We start from the raw sequence: 26004 nt of genomic DNA on the forward strand, positions 1-26004 counted from the left end.
GCTATTGTGATTGTTAAGTATTTCAACTAAACAATTCAATTAATTAATTTCAATTCAATTACAGTGATAACTATTTTGGATATCGGAAAATCGGTTTTCCTTGGGGTTTTTCGGGGGGGGGGGGCACCTTGTTGCCTTGGAGCCCCCAGCCATCCCCACTCCATCTACAAATGTAATTTAACTGTAAAATCGCTCCATAGGGCTCTCTAAATCAATTACTGGGTGCTATAACATAAGTAGGGAGTTTGTCTGTCACAGGAAAAAGTTTTATAATGTTTGTTTGTTTAAAGTAGCGGCTGGGCTTTACTGTATCTTTGGATGCCATTATGAACTATTATTGGGAGGGTGACGCCCCAACACGTAGAGCCGGGGTTCCACCTCCCACTTCTCTCCCGGGTCCTGCTGAAACATTTTGGATAAAGACAACTCGAAGGTGGCACAATGACGGGCAGTATCGAGGGACTGGAGAGGTTTGACAGTCCGGGAAAAGGACGAGGTCTCCGCGTTACCAGGGCCTTTAAAGTTGGAGAGCTGCTGTTTTCCTGCCAGGCTTACTCTTATGTGCTATCAGTAAAGGAGAGAGGCTACTACTGCGAGTTCTGCTTCACCAGGTAAATGGTTATTTTTAATTCAGTTATTTCTCTAAGCATTGCGTGATACAGTTCGTCAAGAACATCGTCTCATCACTTTCGCCTGTATCAGATACCTACTGCACAACTTTGTGATGATACCTGACATCATGCATAATGCAACACTTGTTCACATGCGATTTATTTGTTATTGACCTACATACAGGACCACGTGGGCTCTTTGTCATAAATGTGTCACTCAATAAAATCTATTTTGGTTATGTTCTTTCTGAACTGTGGTTCATGTGGCCAATATCTGGTTCCACATATCTGCACACCCCCTCTGGCCCAATCTCACTCATGCTTTTTTTCTTAATCATACAGCCAGTCATTTAGCTCTTGATTGTGTTTGCTTGCCTGAATGTGTTATACCACAGCTGTTTTGTAGTAACAATGATAACATTCAGTTAAAATCTAATCTAATGTCTAATAATTGTCTTTGTCCTGTAGTCTGCAGGATGGTATGGATGCAGCTGGTTGCCCTGCGTACACACCCTTTTCTGTAAAGTACTGTGATGTAAAACATCATCACTCTTGCAACAACAGTTTATATATTTGTTATGTTTAACATTGAGAGATTAGTTATTGTCCACATCGTCTCCCAGTGGTGTGAAGTCTTTTATATTTAGGACGATTCTGTGAGGTTCATTGTGAAGGATTTATACCATAATCTGTCTTCCAATCACACTTTAAATGATGCTGAAGTACTGAGCGAAGATGTGGAAAGTTGCAGAAGTGTAAGTCTTTGCACAGTTTGGATTCTGTGCAGCAATATTTTAAAGTATGACTTACTAATCTGCTGTATCCCTACCTCTTAGTACCACAAAACAAAAGACAACACTGCATTTTATCATAAAGGATCCAATATGTTTGATACAGTTCACTTTAGTGCAGACTCTGTTGTGTTGTAAAAATCAATCATCATGGTGAAATTCAGGGCTTTACCTGTACTTTACATCAGTTAGTGTGTTCCCAGCTTTAGCCTTTCACCCACCAATTACCAGCTTGTTGAACTTAGTGTGACTACTAACAACAAGTGTCTCAAAACATTTTTGGGTGAAGTTATGTTTCAGTGTGGTAGAGCAACAGCTGGTCATAAGATCAGCTCTATAAATACCACAGAATGTTTTAAAGTCCTTCATCGCTATCAGTTACGACAGGCCACTGGCAACTGCTGTTTCTTGTCTCAGAGTAATGGAGCAGGATGTTAAAATGTCCATACACAGACTTGTACGCTCAAGCAACCAGACACTCACGTACAGCTAGATAGCTACTGCCATAGACGTACAACTACATTTATATGCATTATCCGCTGAGCTCTGATATCTAACATTTGAGTGTTGTTTGTTTTGTGTGTCTGAGGAATTATATGAGGATGTGAGAGAATCTTATTGTAACTTTTTAATTGTGTACTCTGCACTATCCATAAGCTAATAGAACCGTCTTTGTCATTTATAGGAAAGAGGGCTTGGCAAGATGTGGGAAGTGCAAGAAAGCATGCTACTGCAATGTAAAATGCCAGGTAGGAAACTATTGGAATGACAGAATTACTTTGTAATGTAATGATTCCTGTGTAAGTGGTTAATGGAAAGGGCAAAGGACCCTAATTTGTAGCTCAGAGCTACAGCTTTTACTGTGTATTTCCTTTACAACTGCTACTATATGTTGAAACACAAGCAGGTTCAACCGAGGAATAACAATATTTGCACGTGCACTGTCTTGACACTTAAGCCAGGAGGTGTAATATCTCAACAACTATTGGATGGACTGACATAAATCTAGACATTGATGGTCATTATAGGATGGATCGGAATCATTTGGGTGATCCCTTACGCCTCTAAAACAAGTGACTGCATTCCCGTCACTCTAGCATGCAGCTCTAAGCACAGCTATACCTAAGTACACCTGAGACTGACATAGTACACCTTAGACTGTTTAACAAGATAAGTTTAACTTTATTGATCCCACACTGGTAAAATCCGCTTGTAACAGCAGCTCAAAATTCAACATGTACGTGAAAAAGAGTGGTGGATGAAAAATACACAAACAATAATTAGAAATAGAATATACCAATTATATACATTAGATGCACCTTTCAATTATACAGATATATGTGATGGATAATTGCACAGAATAATTACACATATCGTAATATACTTAAAATATATATATACTGTATATAGTAGGTAAAAAATGTTGCCTTAAGAGATGGATGAACTGCATAAAGATTTGATTGCACTGAATACAGCAGGAGGTGGCTTCACAGTGTAAATAAATTTAATTGCACAGGAAAAAAATTGCACAGTGTACGTATAATTTAAATGATATACTGTATGTATATAGAGATCTGTGAAGTAGCATCATCTGCCACAATGCCTGCTTGATAAGCAAATTGCAGGGGGTCCAGCTTTGAGCTCAGCAGGGTTCAGTCCTCAGGTGGGAAGTTAAGGCTATTGGTCTGAAGTGGTTGGGCTCCCTGGAGTGTTCAGTCCTGGTACTAAAACCACACAGGAAGTTTTCCACAGGACCAGAACTCTCTCCAGACTAAAAGAGTCAGACTGAAAATGTGCAGAACTACCTCACAGAGATGATCTGAACAGTCCTTAAGCAGTCTGGATGGGTGGTCTTGAGCATGGAGTGAAAAGGAGAGGAGGTGTGAGGAGGGTGCAGTTGATGCCATGGGTATAGCAATAGCAATTCAGTCTATATTCTGATTTGATAACCATGGTGTCACTTCAAATGCATTTTATTGTGCGTTATTTTAATTAAATCTGGGTTGACTGATGGAAAAGAGGATTATGGGAGTTTTCTATGTGCTGTAGTTTCCTTCCCCAGCCGAAAAAACATGCAGCTCAGCTGAACTGAAGACTGCCATTGGCTGGCGATAGTACAGTTTGGGATGTATACGACATGTACAGTATATTATATACCTGCATGTGTCTGTATAACGTGGTATGTAAATTACGACATACTGTATGGAAAGCGATTTGTGTGATAAACTTGCACTAACTTGATTATGATGAACTAAAATGGAGGGTTAAATGGGTGAGGGTAACATTAGATTAACACAGTGTGGAGTCCCATTTCACCGTGCTGCATAATGCTTCAGCGGGTAGTGAAGCTCAGGGGCCATATATGCCAACTGTTCTTTTTTCATGGATGCGTTTTCATGAAGCATAAATAGCTTGCAACCGGGTTGCTCTTTTGCATGCTATTGTGATATTTCTATGTGTTTGTGTGTAGAAAGGGGACTGGGCCATGCACAAGCTGGAGTGTTCTGCAATGACTGCATTCGGAGAGAACTGGTGCCCGTCAGAGATGAGCCGCCTGGTGGCCCGGATCCTTGCCAAGAAGGTTGGACACTTATTAAAAGACACAGTGTCCTTTTGGAGTGTTGTCTGTCACATACTGTGGTTCATTCAGACCATTCCTGTTAATCATGTCTGTCTTCCACAGAAAACACAGAAAGAAAGATGTGTTTCTGAGAAGATCTTGCTCATAGGAGAGATGCAATCACGTGAGTTATCTCTCCTTTAACACACAGACATAAAAGCAAGTATGGTTTTTGTCTGTGATTTTATGTTGATCGTTCTTTGGGCACAACCCTTAAATACCTACCTTAAAAGTGCCAGTGCAGATTCAGTAGCAAGTGTTCAGAAAGTGTAGGCCTACTGGAAGAAGAGTGTCCCTAGATGTCCCTCTTAAAAAACAAAATCCTTTCAGATTAGACTGAGAGAAACACCCATGGCCACAACTATATATATCCTATAGATATACAGTATAGACAACACCACAAGTGTAACAACTTGAATGGGAAGAAGAGCACTTTAAACTAACACACACAGTGCTGATTGCGTGATTGTAAGGGCCCTGCGATAGACTGGCGACCTGTCCAGGGTCCCCTTTCGCCCGATGTCAGCTGGGATTGGCTCCAGCCAGTGACTCCAGAGCGAGCTGTGCAAAGTTTAATAAAGTGCCTCAAGTGTGTTTGAGGCCGGAGTCCGGAGGCGGCTGGAGGCGGCCGGAGGCTACATTAGCCGCTACTTGCAACTAGCGGTTAAAGGAACACACAGTTTTGTCAGTATGCCCATGTTTGTGTGTGACCTGTGATCTGCTGTGTCTCTGTTGAGTCAGCGTCTCATGTACGAATAGTAGAACTGTGACTCTAGTGTCAAAGGTCAGGGACAAGACACACGCGCACCATCTGGCTGTACTGTAGACTGTATATGGATGACGTGGTGACAGTGTATTCCTGCCTTGGCATAGAGAGAGTGACGAGGGCAGGAGAGCTGTTTGTCCCTGTCTATTTACAGTTGTTAGAAGACCTTATGAAAACTTCTCTAAACCAGCTAAAGAACTGAACTTCCTGTCTGTGTGTCTAGTAATTGGATTATCACTTCAAAATCAGATATGAAACGGATTCACAGCATAATTGCAGTTCAGTATAATTTGAACATCCAGTCACAATGTCCATATATAAAAGATATAAAATATATAAAATCTAGAGATTGAGAGAAATGCTAAATCTTACACAGATATAAAACAAACACTGTGCAAGTTCTGTTCAAATTAGCGTCAAATAGCAGCAAGACATTGCGAGACACTAAATAGCTCATTTGCTTCCTGCAGATAAGAATTTCTTACAAATGGCTGTACTAAGCTAGTGTTTCATTTGGGCAAAGAAGGTATATCCATATTAGGATGGTATGTTCTAGTCTGTTTCTGTCTCACTTCTTAATTTTAACCTGGCTTAAGTAGTTTGCATGGCTTTATATTAAAGGAAAACATAGTACTGCCAAACAGTACACATGCCACCCTGGGTAAACTGTTAAAAATACATATTTGATTAATCAAATCAAAATGTCTTCTTCCCGTCACAGACGTGGAGGACGTAGATAATGAGAAAAGAGAAATGAACGAGGCAGATATTGCTGGACTGCATCGTTTTTACTCCAAACATTTGGAGTTGCCCGACCATAAAGACTTGCTCACCCTCTTCTCCCAGGTACTAAAAAACTCACACACACACACACACACACTCAAACAAACACACATAAATCACAGGTGATAATAATACCCATAGATTCTTATTCTTTTTTTGCTGCCAAGTAAGCATATATCCTGTAATACAAACAATTAGCTTTTCCACTACTGGAAATTAAGAAGAATAATTGTAATTTGATTTAAAACAGGCGAAAGATTGTTTTTTCTTTCTCTCCCCTGTGTCCTTTATTCAACAGGTTGCCTGTAATGGTTTCACGATAGAGGATGATGAACTGTCCCACATGGGTACGGCAGTCTACCCAGAGTAAGAAGGAAAACTCACATGCATATATACAAGCACATTTTCATTCTGTGCTGTTTCAACAGTACATATAAACAGTATCACACAGTACGTTCTCCCATCCTTACAGAGCTTCTTCTGTGGTTCTTAGTGTCTCAGTGTTTTACTCTCAGTCTACCAGATAATGGCTTCTTTGGATATGTGTTGGTTCCTTCATTTTATTTGGGACATTAGTCATTTGCTTAGGACTCCTGTCATTGTTCTTGAAAAAACAGGAACAGAAACACCACATGAAAAAGGAGACATAACCATATTACTAAATGAATGCTGCATTCTACAGTTAGCATTATTTGTTTGTTTATTTTTTTAAGGTTAATATTCAGAGCAATGTGACACATATCCAAATAGGCCAGATTGCAATTCCTAGCAAGACAACTTTTCTTCTCCAGTTGGTCATTTGGTGGTAAAATCCTCTCCCTGCTGTGCGGCTGAGGCTGTTAAATTGTAAAACTGGTTGTGTGAAGGTGAATTTGCTCTCTCAGCTCCATTTTTGAGCTATTTACAGCTTGCCACCTAGGAAAGAGTAGGATTGCTAACATATTTCAGGGACACTTAAGACCTCTCTGTTATAGCATAGTGCCAATACCACTGAAAAGATTATGTCGCTGTTATGTCATTGCATTGAGCAATAATAATCAGAATCAGAATCAGCTTTATTGCCAGGTATGTGTACACATACGAGGAATTTGACTCAGGATTGCACATTGCTCACGATGTGCTTACTCATACAAAAATACAAAGTCACAATAATAAAAATAAAATACAATCAGACACAGACTTCAGTGTAGACAAAACAAATATACACACTATGAACAAAAACAATATAGACATATTGACAAATACTGCAGTGAGCAGAGTGCAAAGGATGCAGGAGTATGTACATGTCGGGGGTGGATATGATATACAAGTACATATACATGCATACATGTACACATGTACACAGTGCAATGAAGCATAATACAAAGGATGCTGGAATAAATAAGTATAAGTATTTTGTGCAGGAGTTATAAGTTGACAATTTTTTCACCCCCCTACTTTGATTATAAGAAAGTAGAGAGCTTTTATTCTTATCTGTTTCTTTCCCCCCCTGTCTGTCTCTCCACAGTGTGGCACTGATAAACCACAGCTGTCTTCCCAGTGTCATAGTAACATATAACGGGACCACGGCTGAGGTTCGGGCAGTGCAGAACATGAAGGCCGGAGATGAGGTGAGAAAAGGCGACAGCTGTCATTAGAGGGGGTTGGGTTTTGTTCTGTTTTTTTTTTGTGTGTGCAAGTGGAGAAGGGAGGAGTGCTTATTTCGAGAGGGCAGAGTGTGTAAAACATTTGTCTGTCTGTGAGCTCGATTCAAATCGATTTGGTGGATCAGCCTGTGCTGAAAGAAAGATTTACTTAATTCCCTTTCAACTGGTAAAGAACAGTAAATTTAATGAAATGATACTTTCTTTTAATCTTACAGTAATATATAGGAACATATAAACCAAGAAAGCCAAGAATTGTTTTTAATTTGTTTTCTGCCACTTTACATTTTTGCAATACACTTATTTGTCCAAGGTGGGTTAAAATCAAGGGGAAATGTCTTGGTTGAAGATACTTTATACACTTATTTTCTTTCTTCCCATGAGGAAGATAGATACTCATTAACATTACGATTGTTACCATTAACACTATTATAAATATCTGTACCATTTTTCATTTAGTCTATAGCAACATCACCTTCACTGTCTGTACCTCTGTGTGTATATAGTGTAGGCTGCCTCCCTCCCCTCTCTCTCTCCTTACATCTCTCTTTCTCTCTCTCTCTTTCTCTCTCTCTCTCACCCCCAACCGGTCGAGGCAGATGGCCGCCCACCCTGAGCCATGGTTCTGCTCGAGGTTTCTGCCTCTTAAAAGGAAGTTTTTCCTTGCCTCTGTCGCCTAGTGCTTGCTCTTGGTGGGAACTGTTGGGCTTCTGTAAATATCATCACAGAGTATGGTCCAGACCTGCTCTTTTATGAAAAGCGCTGTGAGATAACTGTTGTTGTGATTTGGCGCTATATAAATAAAATTGAATTGAAATTTAATTGAATTGAATACCAATCTTCTATCTGTCTATTAAATAAGTACATTATTTCACAAAAGTGAGTACACCCCTCACATTTTTGAATATATTTGATTATATCTTTTCATGTGACAACACTGAAGAAATGACACTTTGCTACAATGTAAAGTAGTGAGTATACAGCTTGTATAACAGTGTAGGGTTAGAGGCTTCCTTCTTGAAGGCGTGGGGGTCGGCCTGTCAGTACACAGACCATACGCCGCACACTGCATCAAATTGGTCTGCATGGCTGTCGTCCCAGAAGGAAGCCTCTTCTAAAAATGATGCACAAGAAAGCCCGCAAACTGTTTGCTGAAGACAAGCAGAATAAGGACATGGATTACTGGAACCATGTCCTGTGGTCTGATGAGACCAAGATAAACTTATTTGGTTCAGATGGTGTCATGCGTGTGTGGCGGCAACCAGGTGAGGAGTACAAAGACAAGTGTGTCTTGCCTACAGTCAAGCATGGTGGTGGGAGTGTCATGGTCTGGGGCTGCATGAGTGCTGCCGGCATTGGGGAGCTGCAGTTCACTGAGGGAACCATGAATGCCAACATGTACTGTGACATACTGAAGCAGAGCATGATCCCCTCCATTCGGAGACGGGGCTACAGAGCAGTATTCCAACATGATAATGGCCCCAAACACACCTCCAAGACGATCACTGCATTGCTAAAGAAGCTAAGGGTAAAGGTGATGGATGACCAAGCATGTCTCCAGACCTAAACCCCATTGAGCATCTGTGGGGCATCCTCAAACAGAAGGTGGAGGAGCGCAAGGTCTCTAACATCCACCAGCTCCGTGATGTCATCATGGAGGAGTGGAAGAGGACTCCAGTGGCAACCTGTGAAGCTCTGATGAACTCCATGCCCAAGGCAGTGCTGGAAAATAATGGTGGCCACACAAAATATTGACATTTTAGATCCAATTTGGATATTTTCACTTAGAGGGGTAATCACTTTTGTTGCCAGCGGTTTAGACATTAACAGCTATGTGATGTGTTATTTTGAGGGGACAGCAAATTTACACTGTTATACAAGTAGAGTGTAAGTACTTCACTTTGTAGCAAAGTGTCATTTCTTCAGTGTTGTCACATGAAAAGATATAATCAAATATTTACAAAAATGTGAGGGGTGTACTGCCTTTTGTGAGATACTGTAGTTATAGCCAGGACATGACTGACTTAGCTCAATATAAGGACTGAAAACAGGGAAACAGCCAGCAGCTACCAGCACCTCCAAAGTTCAATAAACACATTATATCTTGTTTGTTAATCCATGCAAAATGTAATGTAAAAACAAAATGCCTGGTTTTTGCCAGGGTCATTTGCCCGACTGTTTTTTTGCTGGGCTCAATAACTTCCTAGAGTCTTGTCATCACCATAAGGTTACCAGGCAAGCAGAGGAGACTTCACAAGGGATCCGGTTGTTACCTCTGGACAAAGCCAGGTTAGCTGTTGTCCCATTTTTTAGTCTAGTGCTAAGCTAAGCTAAAAGGGTGCTGGCTATAGCTTCGTATTTACCGTACAGGCATGAGAGTGATATCAATCATCTTATCTTACTCTAGGCAATAAAGTGAATAACTTTAATAAAATTTCCCAAAATGTCAAACTATAATTTTAAATCTTGAAACAAGCTTGACAAGCAGTGATTCTGGTCATTTTCTCAAGGATATTTCTCATGGATGAGTAGCTTAAAAATGGAAAAGCCTCGGAGACCTGACACTGGGAGTGTGAGATTCAAAGGCAAAGACAGGAGTGTGAAGGCTTTGGCATGACCAGAGCGTGACATCACAGCTGATGTACAGCGCCAGGTCAATGATAGTTAAAGTGTCCATGTGCCAGGACAGTGCTGTCGAAGAAGAGCGTGTGTGGTTTGAAGGGGGGATGCAGCAGCTGATTAAAGAGGCCGGCGGGGCTATTTTCAGACTGACCCTGTCACCTGCAGTTCAGTGGCTGTTTGGCAGCAAATTGAGATATTCAAACAAGTGGAAATATGTCAAGGATTATTAAGGATTTTCAAGTGCAATGTGTTTAAAATCTATTCATAACATTTTAATCTATTGAACGTCTGTCCGACCTGGGACAGGGATCCCTCCTCTGTTGCTCTTCATCAGGTTTTCACCATTAAAAGGTTTTTCTGAGGGTAGTTTTTCCTCAACTGAATTGAGGGTCTAAAGTCAGAGGGTGTTGTATGCTGTTCTGATTGTAAAGCCCATTGAGACAATTTTGTGATATTGGGCAATATACTATAAATAAAATTGACAGACTGCCTGACTGTGTGTTATTTCCCCCTCTAGGTGCTCATCAGCTACATAGACCTCCTCTATCCAACAGACGACCGCAACAACAGGCTGAGAGAGTCCTATTACTTCACCTGTGAGTGCCAGGAATGCAAAACCAAGTCCAAGGTAAGACAGCACAAGAAGCACTGGATAAAAAATCACTAAATGAACAAATTGTATTTAATTATTTTGGTTAACAAGCACGGATTAGCACTCAGATACTGCCACTGTAATTCACATGGAAAATTGCGAAAATTGCACTTCACAGTTTGGTTGACAAGCCTGCTCGGTGTCCTGTCTTCACCTCCAGGACAAGGCAAAGTTGAAAGTACGTAAGCGGAGTGACCACATCGAGGCAGAGGTCATCAGCAACATGGTGCGCTACGCCAGAAAAACCGTCAGAGAGTTCCGGGCTTTAAAACACATAAAAAATATCCTTCAATGCCACTAAATACCATTGTCTCTTGTGTGTACAATTTGTCTGCATAACCGTTCATTGTTTATTAAGCTTACTTATGAGCCTAATAGCTCAACAGTTAAACTTCACTTTCCCCTGCTGTAAAACACTCTTTGGAGTGCTTTGGATTAATTTGCATGATGATAATGGGGATTAGTGTACATTTTCTCATAAGCAGCAGTTGTTCTTCAGCAAAGTAGCTTCCCAGACTGTAAAAACATCTGATTGTATGATCAGAGGCCCTTTGACGTTTCAGTTAAACCCTATGGTTAAAACCTCACCTTGTGCTGATGCAGCCTTGACTCTTTAGCACCCCCTAGCGAGCTGTTGGAGATGTGTGAACAGAGCCTGGATGAGATGGGTGCCATCTTTGATGACTCCAATGTGTACATGCTCCACATGATGTACCAGGCCATGGGGGTTTGTCTCTACATGCAAGATGCTATAGGAGCTATCAGATACGGCGAGAAGATCCTCAAACCTTACAGGTGAACCGTCAGAAACGCACATCTTTCTGCACACCTTCTAACCGTGCATGTCAGAAATGAGAGATTGTAGCTGTTCAACTGAATAGGCCTTTCATGTACTTGTACATGCACGTGTTTTTATTAGTTTCTAAAATAGGTAATTGTTTCATTTAAGTCAAATTTCTTCTCATCTAGTAAATGTATAATTGGTATGGATACTAAGGTGTTTCTTCATAAAAGATATAGTACCAGAATGTCAGAGTGTACCTTCCACAAATAAACAGCTGCTTATGGACGACATCATGGGAACTGAAGGTTCCAGTATTTTTGGAGTTTGACCGATACCGGGATGTAAACATCAGGATATCTCTGTCTCTGGTGATTCAATTTTACTTCTTTTTCATCTGTCTCTTGCAAGTTCATCAGTTTCACAGTTCAATAAAAAAATACCTTGAGTACTGTCATTTGAGTCATTTTCTACTCAAGTAAGAAGGACATTCAAGTACTCTTCACTCCCTTGGCCCCAACTTGTGCTTCACTGTATACTTTCTTTATGATTACAGTAACAGTGCCGGAAGAAGATTTTTAAAGGAAATGATGGATCTTTGGTGATATCAGTGCCTTCAAAAAGACATCATGTCTCTTGAAAGCAATAGTTGACATTTTTAAGTGTAATCAGTATGTGTGATCTCTTTCCAACACAGCAAGCTGTATCCAGCCTATTCTTTGAATGTGTCTTCCATGTACCTGAAGTTGGGCAGACTGTACATGGGGCTAGAGAGGCACTCATTGGGCATCAGCGCTCTCAAGAAGGTAACATGACCTGCTGAGATTTTATATCGGACCTTCATACTCAAATAGAGCAGCTACAAAGCACTTTTAACAAAGTGAACAACAGTGACTACTACTACTACCACTGACAAAATCATGAGGACTGGGTATCATTTGAATTTTCCTATCAAAATCAGTTTCAGTACAGAGACTAAACCTTTTTCTTCTTTATAGGAATATACATTTAACATAATTTAACAAAAGTATTAAGGGTTGTCTAAACACAAACAACAACCAGCAATCCAATAACTTTAAATACATTGTGGTCTGAAATTTTTAGAGGAATCTGTCTAATCAAGGAATAGGTTAACTATTATAAATTTTACCATGCATTGGATTCCAGCTTTCAGTACTTAACAGTTTTCAAAACTCTGCTGACACATTTCATTTGGTATGAAAAAGGTAGTGAGGTTTGATATACCCAGACCTAGAAATCAGGTACATATTTCATGCTGTAAAATGGTATTTGTTTATGTGTTTATAGGCAATGGCCATTATGGAGGTGGCTCATGGGAAGGATCACTTCTACTTGACAGAGTTGCGCAAAGAGATAGCAGGAAAATGAAGAGAAAGGAAAGAAATGCTATAACACCGTGAATCCCTGAGGACTGCACACAGTCCTTTGATTTGGAGCTTTACAGAACTGGTGGCACTTTCTACTCTTTTTAGCACTGAAGCAAAGATAGAGAGCATTCATGTTTTTATGGGAAAAATGTGTTTTTTGAGATTTAACTTCTTACATCAGTGTTATGTTTGCATGAACCTATTCGTTGTGAGCAATGTGAAAATCTGACATTGTGAAAGTTTACTTATGTTGACCATAATGTGTTTGAGAATTCTTTACCAAATTGTTTTCACATGTTTGCTTTGGCTTGTGACGGACACGTCAGCTGGACCCTGTCATCCATCAGAATTGAGTTGTTTACATGTGTGTGTAGGTGGTCAACGCAACAAAATCCCTGTTAGTCAATCAGGACAGCTGCCTCACCGCAAGGAGCCTATAAAAGCTGCAGTATGTGCCTGAGTGGAGGGTTGGGATAGAGCACTGTATTTGCATTAACACCTTGCGTGAGAGCTCTTTGCTAATTAATGTCTTCAGTACTGCGAGAAAAACCCTCTCCAACACACAGTCAGCATTACCAGCTAAAAAAAACTTTCAACTTTCAAAAACAAATGAATTTGTGGCCACAGTCTTAAAGAAAATAAGGCTTTATTGCATAATAAGCAAGTACGACAGCTTCATACAAGGGTAGAGAAAAACAAACAACTTGATGTACTCAAAACGCATATACAAAACATATGTACATATACTTTGAAAGGTATCTGGTAGTTTTGCCAAAAAGGGGAAAAATTAAATATAACAAACAGTGGAATGCAGTATGAGAAAATACTGTCACAAAGAGAACAGAAGTGCAACAAACACTTAAAGCATAAAGCTTAGACTTATTTGAGAATATATACATTGAAATATAAAAATGCATGCATAGTTTATTATGTTGCGGTATTTTTAGGGTACCAAGTCAAAAAAAGAGACTATATAAAACATTTTTAGAAATCTTCTCACATGCCCATTATGTACAAAGTTACTCTGGACATGGCTGACTGCATTACGATTCAGAAAAATAAAAAGTACATTTAACTAAACATGTAAAAGGAAATTCTTCAGAATGTAATGTTATGAACAGGAATGGCAACATAGAAATCTACCTGGTTTGGATCAGATTATTATAACGGCTGCCTTTTCTTAGTTGTGTCACTTTTACACTATTATCCTTAAAAAATAAACCAATACATCAGCATTCTCTTACTGCCAAATCCTTAACTGAGAATTAGGTAAATTATTTGAAATGTTGGAGTTGTTCTTTAAACAAAACACAAAATATTAAATACGGATTTAAAGATTTAATCTTTGGAGGAAAACCCAACCAGAGCCCCATAACAACGATAGAGATGTCAGCGAGGCAACTTCCCCTTGTTTCATGTTTCAATAAGGCACAATGATGCTGTATTTGCTATATAAGGACATAATTCTCTAGTGACTGCATATGCAAAGAGTGAAATGATATTTTAAATTGTCTCCAATTCATTGGACAAACAGCTTATAGACTTAAATGCTTTTAGGTAAGAAATGTGATAACAAGCAAACAAGCAACTGTGAGAATTTACTGTGTGTGTGGAGGAGGGATCTTAATAGATTTGTATCCAATGAGGCAACTGCAAAAGGAAATTTGGAGCGATCTTTTTGACACTGACAAGGAAGGCTTTCCGAAAAATATAGTAAAGATTAAGTTCAAAAGAAGGAAAGTAAGTTGACAGGACAAGGATCAACATGCTTCTCAATGCTCCGTTCAATGGCAAAGGTGACCACAATCTAAATAAATAAAAACATTTGTTATAATGTTGAAGTAAATATTTGCTGTATTAATCAATACTCTGTTAAAAATAAAATGAACATTTTAGAACAGTGATTTAAAGAATACTTTTGTCTGGCAAACTCTTTCAGAGTATAGAAAATAGTAATAATACTGCTGCCACCTACTGTTCATGCAGCATAGTGCCATTTCTAATAATGGCTGAATGGGAAATGTAGCAGGTAAACTGAAACTGACATTAGATTTCTCAAGATATTTCCAAAGACTTCTCAATAACACATTCACACCTGCAGGCAAATCAAGCTGACTCACAAACATGCACTCTCCATACAGAAGGACCAGGTCCAAAAATATTACCCAGGGGGAAAAAGAACATCTGAATACACTTATTAGGAGAAATGTTCTTTCTATACAGGCCTACACACATCCTTTCCTCCCCAGAGGCGAGTTTGTATGAAAATCTACTTAAATTTCCATAAACATAAACTGCCAAACAGAAAACTCTGCTACCAACCAATCAGTAAAACTGATTGGTTGGTAGCAGTCCTCGTGCTAATTTGAAGTACCGTTGTTGTTATATGGTGCCATCCTGCCTCCTCATGTAAGGTCAAATGTCAGGAACCCGGGGCTCAGATGAGGCGGGAGTTCTTGAGGAACTGGATGAGGACCTGGTAGACAAACTTATACTGGGAAATGGTCTGCACCATCAGCATCCTCTGCTGCCTCAGCCCCGACAACATGGTGGGAACCTCCACTGGCTGAAGGGGAATGAAGAAGAGACAAGAGACAAAATATGATAATTGAAAAATGAGAAATAAAAACAACAGAAGGAGAGACAGTCCTTTAGAAATGTAAACTGTCAAATGTATTATGTTGCTACATTACAGTGAGCGGTAACTAGGCTACATGTATGTGGGGCTGCATACTTGGATAATGTTTTGCAAATGTGGTGTATCTTTTAAAAAAAAAAAAAAAAAAAAAAAAAAAAACTGTAAGCCCGCTGGCGACCCACCTCATTGTGCTCCAGGCAGCTAATCATGAGCTCAGTGAGGATGACCACTCCGGTGCGACCCACCCCGGCACTACAGTGCACCACCACAGGTGGATTGAGGCTCTTTGAGGTGTCCAGCATGGAGTTAGTGTGTCTTCTTACTGACTGGATCTCCTCTAGGTAGGCTGCAGGAAAGAAGGAGGAGGCAAAGGTAAGACGTGGGCATGTTGAATGTGGTTAACTGCTTTTGTTGCTCACTTAACTAATCTTTTTCATTTCGAGTGTATTTTCAGAGTGTATTTTCAGAGTTCATATCTGTCCAATAAATAAGAAGCTAGAGCCAGGAGACAGTTAGCTTAGTTTATCTTAAAGACTGTAAACAGGGGAAACAGCTAGCCTGACTCTGTCCAAAAGTAAAATCACAAAATACTATTTTTACTTTTCATTTCGTGTGGATTTAAAAAATGAGGGGAAAAAAGTTAATTTGTGACCTTTAGACCTGCTGGTTTTTTATTTGCAAATTTTGAAATTGAAGTGCAAAGTACTCTTCTGAGGTGTTGTTTGTTTTTACCATTGAAGAGTAGGACTAGCTTTCTCCCTGCTCCCAGTCTTTATGCAAGGCTAAGCTAATTAACTACTGGCTCTAGCTTCACATTTACTATACAGACATTAGAGTGGTATCAATCTTCTTATCTAACTCTACGCAAGAAACTGAATATATTTCACAAATGGTCAAACTAATCCCTTAATTAGACATTAAACAATGACGGTACATTGATTGTTTTGTCATTTATTATGTCTTGAAATTCACACAAACTGATTACGATAATCATGGCACAATTTCACTCACAGAGGAATCCCTGGACATATTCGGGGCAGCCTTTCTCAGGCCAGTCAGTGTACTGCAGGTGCCAGACTGTCCTCTCCTGGCCGGACAGCAGGTGCTTGACCTTTAACCCTGTGGTGGCGTAGCAGCCTGAGTCGGTGCGGAATTTGGTGGTCACCTTAAACTTTCCATGCGTGGCCGAGTTGTGTTTGGAGCCCAGTTTGGGCCAGTAGCGGTGACTCTTGGATCTGCCACACTCCTGGATGGACGAGAGGGTGAAGATTGGAGGATAAGGATGGATTGGTGATTGGAGGGAAGTAAAAAAGTGAAGAAGGGGATGAGGTAAAATAGGAGCACCTATACATAAACACAAAGATACAGTAACACACACTCTCACTGTCGTCCTATTTCTCCCACACAGACACCAGCTGTCGGCCGCTGAAAAATATCCACATCTGCGTGTGCCATGTGTGCAAGTGTGTACCTCCTCAGCAGTAACCATGGCGATGACGTTGACCCCCTGCTCCCAGACCATCTGCCAGAAGTCTGCGCAGGTGTTGGCTAGCGGACCCTGGGTGGCAATGTAGTGCCACTCCTCCCCTCTGATCATCACCTGGGAATATACCCACACACACACACAGAATCAATTAGTGCACATGGAGATTACAATGAATGCAGTGCAAACAAGAATCACTCTACTCACATACCAAATTCAAATGAAATCACACAGGCAAGACAGAAATTAATGAATTTATAATTTAAAATATATTAAATTGTCAAAAACTTTTTAACACACGTTGACAGTAGTGTCATCCACCACTGGAGGGCAGTACAAACATCATTTTCATCCACAGTTTGCATCTTCTCCCTTATTTATAAAACCATCAACCCCTCTTCTTTAGCTTTCTTTTGCTTTCCCTCATTAACAATCCTAAGGCATCACACAGTACTGAAAAAACTTCCCATCTTCAACACACTCCAGCCAAATAACACTTCAGAGTGCCATTACATAATAAGAATGTCTAGGCTACTTCCTCAGGCCATCTCGTGACTGTAAACACTGTATTAAGAGATGGATGGGGAATAAACAAGGCCTTTTGTTCTGTGGCAGCTTCCTTAAATGACGGGGCAAGTAAGAGGGTTACACCGTGATAGGCAGCGATTCAGTGCCGCTTTGGGGATCGAACTTAGGCAAGCAATTAGGCATACACACAAAATGCAAACTCATGCATACACACAGGCTTGTGCGTGCACACTGTTTGCAAGTAAGCATGAATAGAGGGCTAGTGAGAGGAGCTCAGGTTGACTTAAGAGGGTTTGGAGTTTGGACCACATTCTTTGGGAATTCCACGAGCTCTGTGAGCTTAAAGGCCCAAACAGCCTTCAACAGCTGCCTTTCATCCTTTCCTCCAAGCCATTCACTGCTTAGGAGTGACCACAACAAAGACTAGCAGAGAGCTCAATGTATCAAGTTTATGCTCTTTGTTTTACTTTATGTTGAATGATGTGAGTGTTGCAAAACACTCTTGAGACTGTAACTGTGATTAAGAGCCATACGCATAAACACTAATTACTAAATCTGACTGGTTTACCAGTCAATATAATTGTTTCCCTCTATATGAGTTTGCACTGAAAACTGACAGATGATAAAGTCTGATTTAAAATCCGGGCTGTCATGTTGGCACAGTAAACATCCAATGTTGTATGGCGTTATCTACCTATAGCTGCATTTCCATCCACTTGTTTTTTTATGAGCATTTTAGATTTGCGCATACTCTGAACAAAGATTCCTTTATGGATTTAGCTACTTAAAATAAATAAACTATTTAAAAACCAATAGTATATCCTGAAAAATGTACAGTCACAAAGACAAGGCTTTTTTTCTTAGCTCATGAAAAGGTCACATTTGGAGATGTGGCTCGCTCTCTCTCTCTCTCTCTCTCTCTCTCTCTCATATGCAAAATGACCCATCATGAGTAAACACAATGAAATCATCACATCACTTACATAAAAGACTGGATTATAGAAAGGTGGGTGCTATAAACATCCCTAAAATTCCTTTTTGACATGTTACCCTTGAACACTCAAGCACACCTTCATATGCGAGGCATTGATATAGCCCGTATTGTTCTCCTTGTTTGGTACAAGCTCGACCCGATTCTCTTCGTACGGAACAACGTCACGGAAACGGTTGCGCTCTGTGTTTTCGGGCAGAGTTGCTGTTGTGAGAACACAGTCTGCCCTTTTCTTGGGAACCTGCTCATACTCAGTGAAGACCCGCTCCTCTTCCAGCTTCAACTCCAAGGTCTTACACTGGAGAGACAGAGAGAAAAAGAAAGAAAGAGACAGGAGGGGGTGTTAGTCATTGAATTCCAAGCAACACATCATTCAGAGGTTTCTCTTTCAGTCCCCAAGGGGCTTTTATTCGTTTACATTCCACCATACCAAAGAGACTATTCAGACCAGGAGAATCCAGAAATCTCATTATAATTTAGGTCCACATTTCTAAACTGTCGTCATCACTCACAGCTTCAATATCAAAGAACACAATGTATGCATAATGCATCAACACAGCTGTAAAAGAGCAGAATGTGCAGTGGTGGTATTCATCCTGGTGAGGGTTCGTGTTTATTAGGCCAGTCATGTTTGAGAGGGCAGCATCTCTGTCTGTCTGTCTCTCTCTCTCTCGGGTCACATTCTTAACATACCAATGGCCCTAGAGGCGATAAGCACCACCATGCCATGCGTTCCACAGCCCACTTAGGGCTTGTCCCCGTTAGCTTAGCAACAGTCGGGACAAAGGCTGCGTTTCACACCTCCACTCAAAAGGGAGCTTTTTCTTCACATCTATCAGATAAGATCATCTTTGGGTTTACTTCACCACTGCCAACAATTAAGGAACCTGTATGTTAAATATTAATCCTTCAATCATAAAAGGAAAATGAAATAAAACTCTTAACACAGACTGGCAGAGGCTGTCTAATTGTGGTGTGATTATATTTTCACTTAAATTGTTTACATCTATCTATCTATCTATCTACTCTACCACAAAATTACTAGCATTTACACAAATAAACAAAACATTTTTCACTTGATAATGTGTCCCACAAGATTTGGGCAGAGTAGAATCTACTGTATAATTGAAAAACAAGCCAAAAAGGACATTTGTTTGATCAAATACTTCCTGATACACAGTTAAAGACACGAAAACTTAAAAACTCAAGGAGCTCCACACATACTTTATATAGTAGAGAGGGAACCTCTTACCCGTTCGTCTGTAGCACTTTTGGCCCCTTCTTGCACAGGACTCTCAGGGACAGGCATTCGGGCCACGTAGAGGCCATTGAGGGCGGCCATCATCAGCGGTCTCTTCATGGAGTCCACAGACATCTTCTGTCTTTCCAGCGTCTTCAAGAGAGAGGAAAATCCCGGTGTCATGGCTACAGGTACTGGCAGCATTGCAAGACTGACCAATCTGCGCAGGCCACAAAACAGCAAGCGCGCACATGTGCGTGTGTCGGAGTAGGCAGGGATAATTTGACGTGTGTGTGTGTGTGTGTTTGTGTACGCGTGTCATGTTTGTAGGGCAAACCTGGCAGTACCAATCCCCTTGTGTTCTGTCCAAAGGTGTGAACTAACGAGCCCCGTATACAAAGCCTATTAAGGGTAGGCCTGCAGCTTCTTATCCATCTCACTTTGCCCTCAACTTATTTGGATGCTTTCATCCTTGTTTTGTACTTCCTCAAATATTTTTCATTCTTTCAGCCCTTTGTTTATTCCCACCTACCTCTTTGGCCTCCTTTTCTTTGCAGAACACACACTCCCTCTGTCTTTTTTTGCTCTGTCTACCACACTAGCCAAACTCTGACCCACATTGCACGGTCCCTCCTTCCTCCAAGGATTACCTCTCCTAATCTCTGAAGCTATTAAACCTTCAGGACAGCTCCACCCTTCACCTCTCCACCTCCTTCATTCCCTGTGGGACAGTCAAAACAACAGCTTGGGGGTCACAAGGGGTACCCTCCAGATAGGAGATACACCAGCTGGTGTAAATGAGGGATAACAGCTTAAATATTTTTGGAATTTCATTGACTTGAATCACACTATGAACAGCCGGCCACGCCAGGTCACTGTTAGAGAGGTTTATAGCAGCTAAAGTGTGGCGATTATATGATTTAACTTATACCTGGACTCTGGTGCTGTGTCAAATTTTTGTGCCTTAGCAAGAGAGCGGACCTACACAAGAACATCCAACCCAAAGAATAATCTGAGGGATTTATAAGGGTTTTAGCAGCCTGGGGGGAATCAGAGCCTAGTGCTACCCTCTCAGGTCTTGGATTACTGCTAATCAGGAGCTATGAAACTAGCTTTTCCTTTTGAAATCCTTTTCTTACCAACTGACGAATCAATTAATCAACTTCACATTTCAGCACTTAATAAATAAATAACATGAATGATTCAAAATATGTTGGCTGTACCATAAAATAAATATTATAAATTACTGAGTGATTGTCTTACCCTCTGAGCGATTTCCCTCTCCACTATGCTGTCTTCTAAGGAAAACATCTCTGACACCGGCCTCTCTTTGACTGGCTCCTTCCTCACCCTCTCCTTCACACTGGTCAGGTCCGGTTCTGAAATGGATGGACCTAAAACCGCTCCATTCACCCCTCCTTGGTCCCCCCGGGTCAGTGTCCCACCACCATTTGCACCACTACCACCTGCACCGCCACCACCTGAGCTCTGCCCAGTTTTGAGCGCTCGGCCCAGGGCTTGGTTTGGGTTCATTGGTCCCTGGTTGCTCTGTAGTCCTTGATTATGGTTGAGGTGGTGAATGTGGTTGTGATTGTGGGTGCGGATCTGAGCACTGCTAGGAGGTCTAGGAGGACCAGGGTACTCTGGAGGGGGTTTGTTAGGCAGCTTGGCCAGAGCAGCCTGCAGCTGAGCGCTGATGCTGATGTCCTCATTGAGACTTGGGATCTGAACATCCAGCTCAGGCCTCTCCTCTTCCTCTTCCTCCTCTTCTTCACTCTCACTACTATGTATGAGCATGGTAGCATTAGAGAGAGTCTTTTGATGCTGGTAGGCTACCGGCCCAGGAGCTGCAGAAGCCTCAGGTGCTTTCTGGGCAGGCATCTGCATGGGCAACTCCTGTGGCTGCTGAGGTGGAGGTGGAGGCTGCGGCTGGGGTTGTGGCTGAGGGCTTTGTGTCTGGGGCTGAGGAATGGACTGAGGCTGGGGGGGCATCACATGTTCTCTGAGAGTATTCCTCCGATGAAGGGGAGCATTCAAGCCCTTCATCACCAAACCCTCCATCCCTCCTCCTCCACCTCCTCTCATGCTGCTGATTACCTCCATGCTGTGTCTCTTGCCCAGGGTGGAGCGGTGCTTAGCAGCTGCAGTTAACGGTTCACTAACCTCCTGCAAGGACTGGTGCACCACAGCCGAGCTGTCCGGCTGGAAAGTCTTGACTGACAGCTGCACCATGCGGGTAACCAGCTCCGGACTGCTGCCCCCAATGCAGCGGTGACGGTGACTGGCCAGGTCCGGGGTGCTGGTGGCCGGGCGGAAGGAGCTGGAAGGGTAAGGTGGAGGAGGGCGCGACATGTGGTTTCTCAGCATGTTAGCTGTAGCTGCATAGCTTCCCGCATTAGTGCCCTGTTGTTTGGTGTTCGCCAGCTCAGGTGTGCTGACAGTGTGAGAGATGGAGCTTCCTACACCCGCAACCCCACCACTGCCTCCACCTCCATTTACACAGGGTGAATGACAGGGGCCCTGGTTGCTGGCTGGTCCTCCCTGATGAGGGCCATGGGACACTGGCTTACTATAGCTGATCTGCAAGGCCAACATTCACAGAAAGACAGTGTGAGATGTAGAACAAGATACAAAAAACATTTTAAAATCAAAGACAGAGCATCTACCTCTACCTGCGGTGTGTATGGTCCTGGGCTGGGCCCCAGGCCATGATAAGGGCCCCTCTCCCTCATCTCTGGTTGGCTATATACCAGAGCCTCAGGCTGGCGGTAAGCACACGCATTACTAATGTTCAGACTGCGCAGAGATTGGCTATGGAGGTCATGATGAGCCGGCAGCATGCGTCGCTTCTGCCGCATGACAGCATCATACTCTGGCGTGGGCCGGTAGGACGGAGCAATGATGGCGCTGTGGCGGTGGCTGGGGATGTAGTCAGGGCGCATGAGCTCACTGCCGGGGATGCTGAGGTTGGAGGACATGGGCGAGGGCGGAACAAAAGTCTGGGAATGATTGAGGGAGCTCAGGCTAGGGCTGCTGTACATGCTTCCATTGGGCACGGTACCATTTCGGAAGGGAAAGTCCACCTGACAGCGGTCCAGACTGGTCTCAGACTTGTAGTAGGGGTCGTCATGGAAGATGCTATCTAAAGATCAAAAGAGGGAGTAAGAAATAATGAAAAAGGGTTTGAGGGAAGTTATTTTTTCTACCTCTCTACCAAGTGTTCAAACAGTTGGTGGAGTTGTATGTTAAAGTTTTCAATAAAATAAAGCAAGTGCAGCAGGGTGGTGATTGCGCAGCGGATAAGACACCTGCTTTTGGTGTGAGAGACCCAGGTTCACTTTCTCACTGTGACACGTGTTCCTGAGCAAGACACTTAACCCCTAGTTGCTCCAGCGGCGTGCGACCTCTGACATACTTAGCAATTGTAAGTCGCTTTGGATAGAAGCGTCAGCTAAATGAATAAATGTAATGTACAACAGAATACACGGTGAACCCATAAGACCACAAGAGTGAAGAGTGTTCACACTGAAAGAAACAAACAGAAAACCAAAAGTAACTTAAATCACGAAAACAAAATGGTGGACTTCTTAGAGACACACAACAAAGGGGGAAATCCACAAGTTTGTCGTTTGGGGCAAACCTGATTCTGTACCGAAGATGGTTTTGGTGTTCCCTTTTAATATTTTTATCTGGTCAGTTGTGGTACCCTCAAGGTGGTTCTGCAGTACAAACCACCTCAGACATTTTGTCTCCCAGTAGTAGTAGTACCAACTTAGAACAGGACAGATTTGGAATATTTTCTTCCCACCATAATGAAGGAGACAGTGGTATGCATGCTATTCCTCTATATACAACAAATAGAGCATTCTCTCGTGTGAAACTATCTCAAGCCCACAAGCAGGCAGACAAACAATCTGCATCCACACACAAATGCAGTGTGATGCCTGAGGTCACACTGCAGAATGATCTCACACCCACACATAGTAGCACACCCAGAAATGTTTTTCCACTCGCTCTGTTTTACTGTTGAGCCGACATGAGTGAAGCTCTTCGGATTATAAGGCAGATTGAGTGTGTGAACGAGTCAATGAAAGAGTGAAGCACAAATGAGGTCACTGCTCTGCACCCCAAACGTTGGGATCTGATTGGCTGGGAGATTGTTAAAATACAAATGGGCCATGAGTCACACGCCTGATGGGAAAGACACAATTAGCTCCATTCAAATGCTTCACCTATTATCAGGGAGGCTATAATTTTAAATCACACTGTGGTCAAAAGCAGTGAGCATGAGGGGTTGAAACTTACTTAAAGTGAGTGAGTGAGTGAGTGAGTGAGTGAGTGAGTAACACATACCTTGAGAGCTCTGAGTGTCCTGATAATGCTCTCCATACTGGGAATGCATTGACTGGAAGTTACAGGACTGGGGCCGCGGCTGAAGGAAGAAGCATTTAATGCAAGACATTTAAGCAGATGCAATTAATTGTTCTGCATCATCATGATGGGCACATACTGAAACAGCCTCTAAATAAACCTTAAAATGTCACACTGCAATCTTTCCTAAATAATGATTTTCAATAGGTTTAATTTTTTTGCATTACAAAGACATCACTTTCTATCTGTCTTAACACATCCACACACAAAAGATGACTGCGACCGACTCAGACCTAGGGCCGTGGAGCTGTCAACCACCGATGCCTGCGTTTCTCCAGACAAACATCTGAGCACTGGAGTGGACTGACTGAACAGCTATTGTGCCACATTTAGCCTAGCCATTGTCTGGTCAACAGGGAGGGAGACGCACAAATCACTGCCTTCATTGTCGCGCCGGAAATCAGACCAAGCAACACCCTTGCAAACTTTCCAACAACACCCACCACACCACCAACGCATGTTAAAACCAAGGCTCCATGACACAATTAAGTGGTGCCCTGTGTGGGAGAGCAGGGTCAAATCTCTAACCACGGCCGTGTCTGTCTTCCCTACAAAATTCACCCTCTGTCTCCTGGCCCTTATTTTTAAGCCAGAGGCAATCATAAACAGGACTGTGTCAAACCACAGAGCAATAACTGGTGATATTGAACCACATCAAAGCAAGCAAAAGCTTATGACGGTACCAGAGATCGGCGGTTAGTCCAAGTGGGTCTCCTCCTGATTGGTGCAGGTGAGTGAGTGGGCCTTAAGGGAAACGAACATATTAGAGGACAACATAGGGCATGATTCACAGACTAAAAGTACAGTGAATGATGTATCAGCATTTCAGGATCAACATTACAGAATATGTTTTGGGATTACACTTTTTTTACTTAACCTTCAAAAGGTTGGTGAACTATTAAAATGACGTTCTAGTGGCCTTTCGCTGGCCTCTCTGATAGCCTTGAGACTCACTCTGCACAGATCTTGTTCTGTTTGTAGAATTTGTGTCTGGCCGTGAAAAGACGAGCGATGTACTTGGCCATTTCCATATCCTCCTGTACATACAAACACAGAGAGATAAACATTGATATTTTAAATTGACAGCAGTTGTATTTCTAAAAAAAACAAGCCCCTCTATTTGTCTTTTGTAGGGATATCTGGGAATGTATTTGTACATTTTTGTTTAACTTCCGTTGAGTGTGAGTGTGTGTGCGCTCTGAGGCCACCTGCAGACACAACACTCACCATGTGAAAAATGATGGTGTCGTCTCTGCTTGTTATCTCCACTGTGATGGCAGACTTGTTGTGTGCTATGGTGCCAATGTCCTTCCACCTGTCACACACAAAAATACATGCAAGGATTTAATTTTCCCACACAGAATTCATAAGTATACAGTGAGGAAAATAAGTATTTGAACACCCTGCTATTTTGCAAGTTCTCCCACTTAGAAATCATGGAGGGGTCTGAAATTGTCATCGTAGGTGCATGTCCACTGTGAGAGACATAATCTAAAAAAGAAAAAAATCCAAAAAAAATCCAGAAATCACAATGTATGATTTTTTTAACTATTTATTTGTATGATACAGCTGCAAATAACTATTTGAACACCTGAGAAAATCAATGTTAATATTTGGTACAGTAGCCTTTGTTTGCAATTACAGAGGTCAAACGTTTCCTGTAGTTTTTCACCAGGTTTGCACACACTGCAGGAGGGATTTTGGCCCACTCCTCCACACAGATCTTCTCTAGATCAGTCAGGTTTCTGGGCTGTCGCTGAGAAACACGGAGTTTGAGCTCCCTCCAAAGATTCTCTATTGGGTTTAGGTCTGGAGACTGGCTAGGCCACGCCAGAACCTTGATATGCTTCTTACAGAGCCACTCCTTGGTTATCCTGGCTGTGTGCTTCGGGTCATTGTCATGTTGGAAGACCCAGCCTCGACCCATCTTCAATGCTCTAACTGAGGGAAGGAGGTTGTTCCCCAAAATCTCGCAATACATGGCCCCGGTCATCCTCTCCTTAATACAGTGCAGTCGCCCTGTCCCGTGTGCAGAA

The 26004-nt window shown here is 41.9% G+C and overlaps 2 protein-coding genes across 7 annotated transcripts in view; one reads left to right on the plus strand and one right to left on the minus strand.

Annotated features, from left to right (window-relative positions):
* The first annotated feature begins 197 nt into the window (after positions 1–197).
* On the plus strand, positions 198–14609 carry smyd2b (SET and MYND domain containing 2b). Its single transcript, XM_046060111.1, has 12 exons — positions 198–611; positions 2088–2151; positions 3873–3983; positions 4086–4146; positions 5510–5634; positions 5870–5937; positions 7079–7181; positions 10354–10464; positions 10649–10769; positions 11109–11283; positions 11967–12075; positions 12578–14609. Exons 1-12 carry the CDS (start codon positions 442–444, stop codon positions 12656–12658), a joined length of 1299 nt encoding a protein of 432 aa, XP_045916067.1. The 5' UTR covers positions 198–441; the 3' UTR covers positions 12659–14609.
* Positions 13287–26004, minus strand: part of LOC123977436 (tyrosine-protein phosphatase non-receptor type 14-like) — a 44767-nt gene continuing 32049 nt past the window's right edge. For 4 of the 6 annotated variants that reach the window (XM_046060092.1, XM_046060095.1, XM_046060093.1 and 1 more), the window contains exons 9-20: positions 25196–25283; positions 24923–25005; positions 24652–24712; positions 23891–23969; positions 22210–22679; positions 20801–22117; positions 19550–19690; positions 18377–18595; positions 16767–16895; positions 16307–16541; positions 15478–15641; positions 13287–15223 (exon numbers count right to left, since the gene is read on the minus strand). In XM_046060092.1, the coding sequence (XP_045916048.1) occupies positions 15095–15223; positions 15478–15641; positions 16307–16541; positions 16767–16895; positions 18377–18595; positions 19550–19690; positions 20801–22117; positions 22210–22679; positions 23891–23969; positions 24652–24712; positions 24923–25005; positions 25196–25283 (3115 nt within the window). In that variant the 3' untranslated portion in view covers positions 13287–15094. The remainder of the gene's footprint in view (positions 15224–15477; positions 15642–16306; positions 16542–16766; positions 16896–18376; positions 18596–19549; positions 19691–20800; positions 22118–22209; positions 22680–23890; positions 23970–24651; positions 24713–24922; positions 25006–25195; positions 25284–26004) is intronic. The other 2 variants (XR_006826672.1, XR_006826671.1) reach the window with 2 other exon arrangements.

Source organism: Micropterus dolomieu, linkage group LG10 (assembly GCF_021292245.1).
Source record: "Micropterus dolomieu isolate WLL.071019.BEF.003 ecotype Adirondacks linkage group LG10, ASM2129224v1, whole genome shotgun sequence".
In the NCBI taxonomy this organism is placed as follows: domain Eukaryota; kingdom Metazoa; phylum Chordata; class Actinopteri; order Centrarchiformes; family Centrarchidae; genus Micropterus; species Micropterus dolomieu.

What these genes read in the sequence shown, in the direction of transcription:
- smyd2b (XM_046060111.1), top strand. Translation starts at nt 442, where the DNA reads ATGACGGGCAGTATCGAGGGACTGGAGAGGTTTGACAGTCCGGGAAAA. An exon ending in TGCGAGTTCTGCTTCACCAG is followed by an intron (nt 612 to 2,087) that starts GTAAATGGTTAT and finishes TGTCATTTATAG; the next exon opens with GAAAGAGGGCTTGGCAAGAT. An exon ending in TGCTCACCCTCTTCTCCCAG is followed by an intron (nt 5,635 to 5,869) that starts GTACTAAAAAAC and finishes TTTATTCAACAG; the next exon opens with GTTGCCTGTAATGGTTTCAC.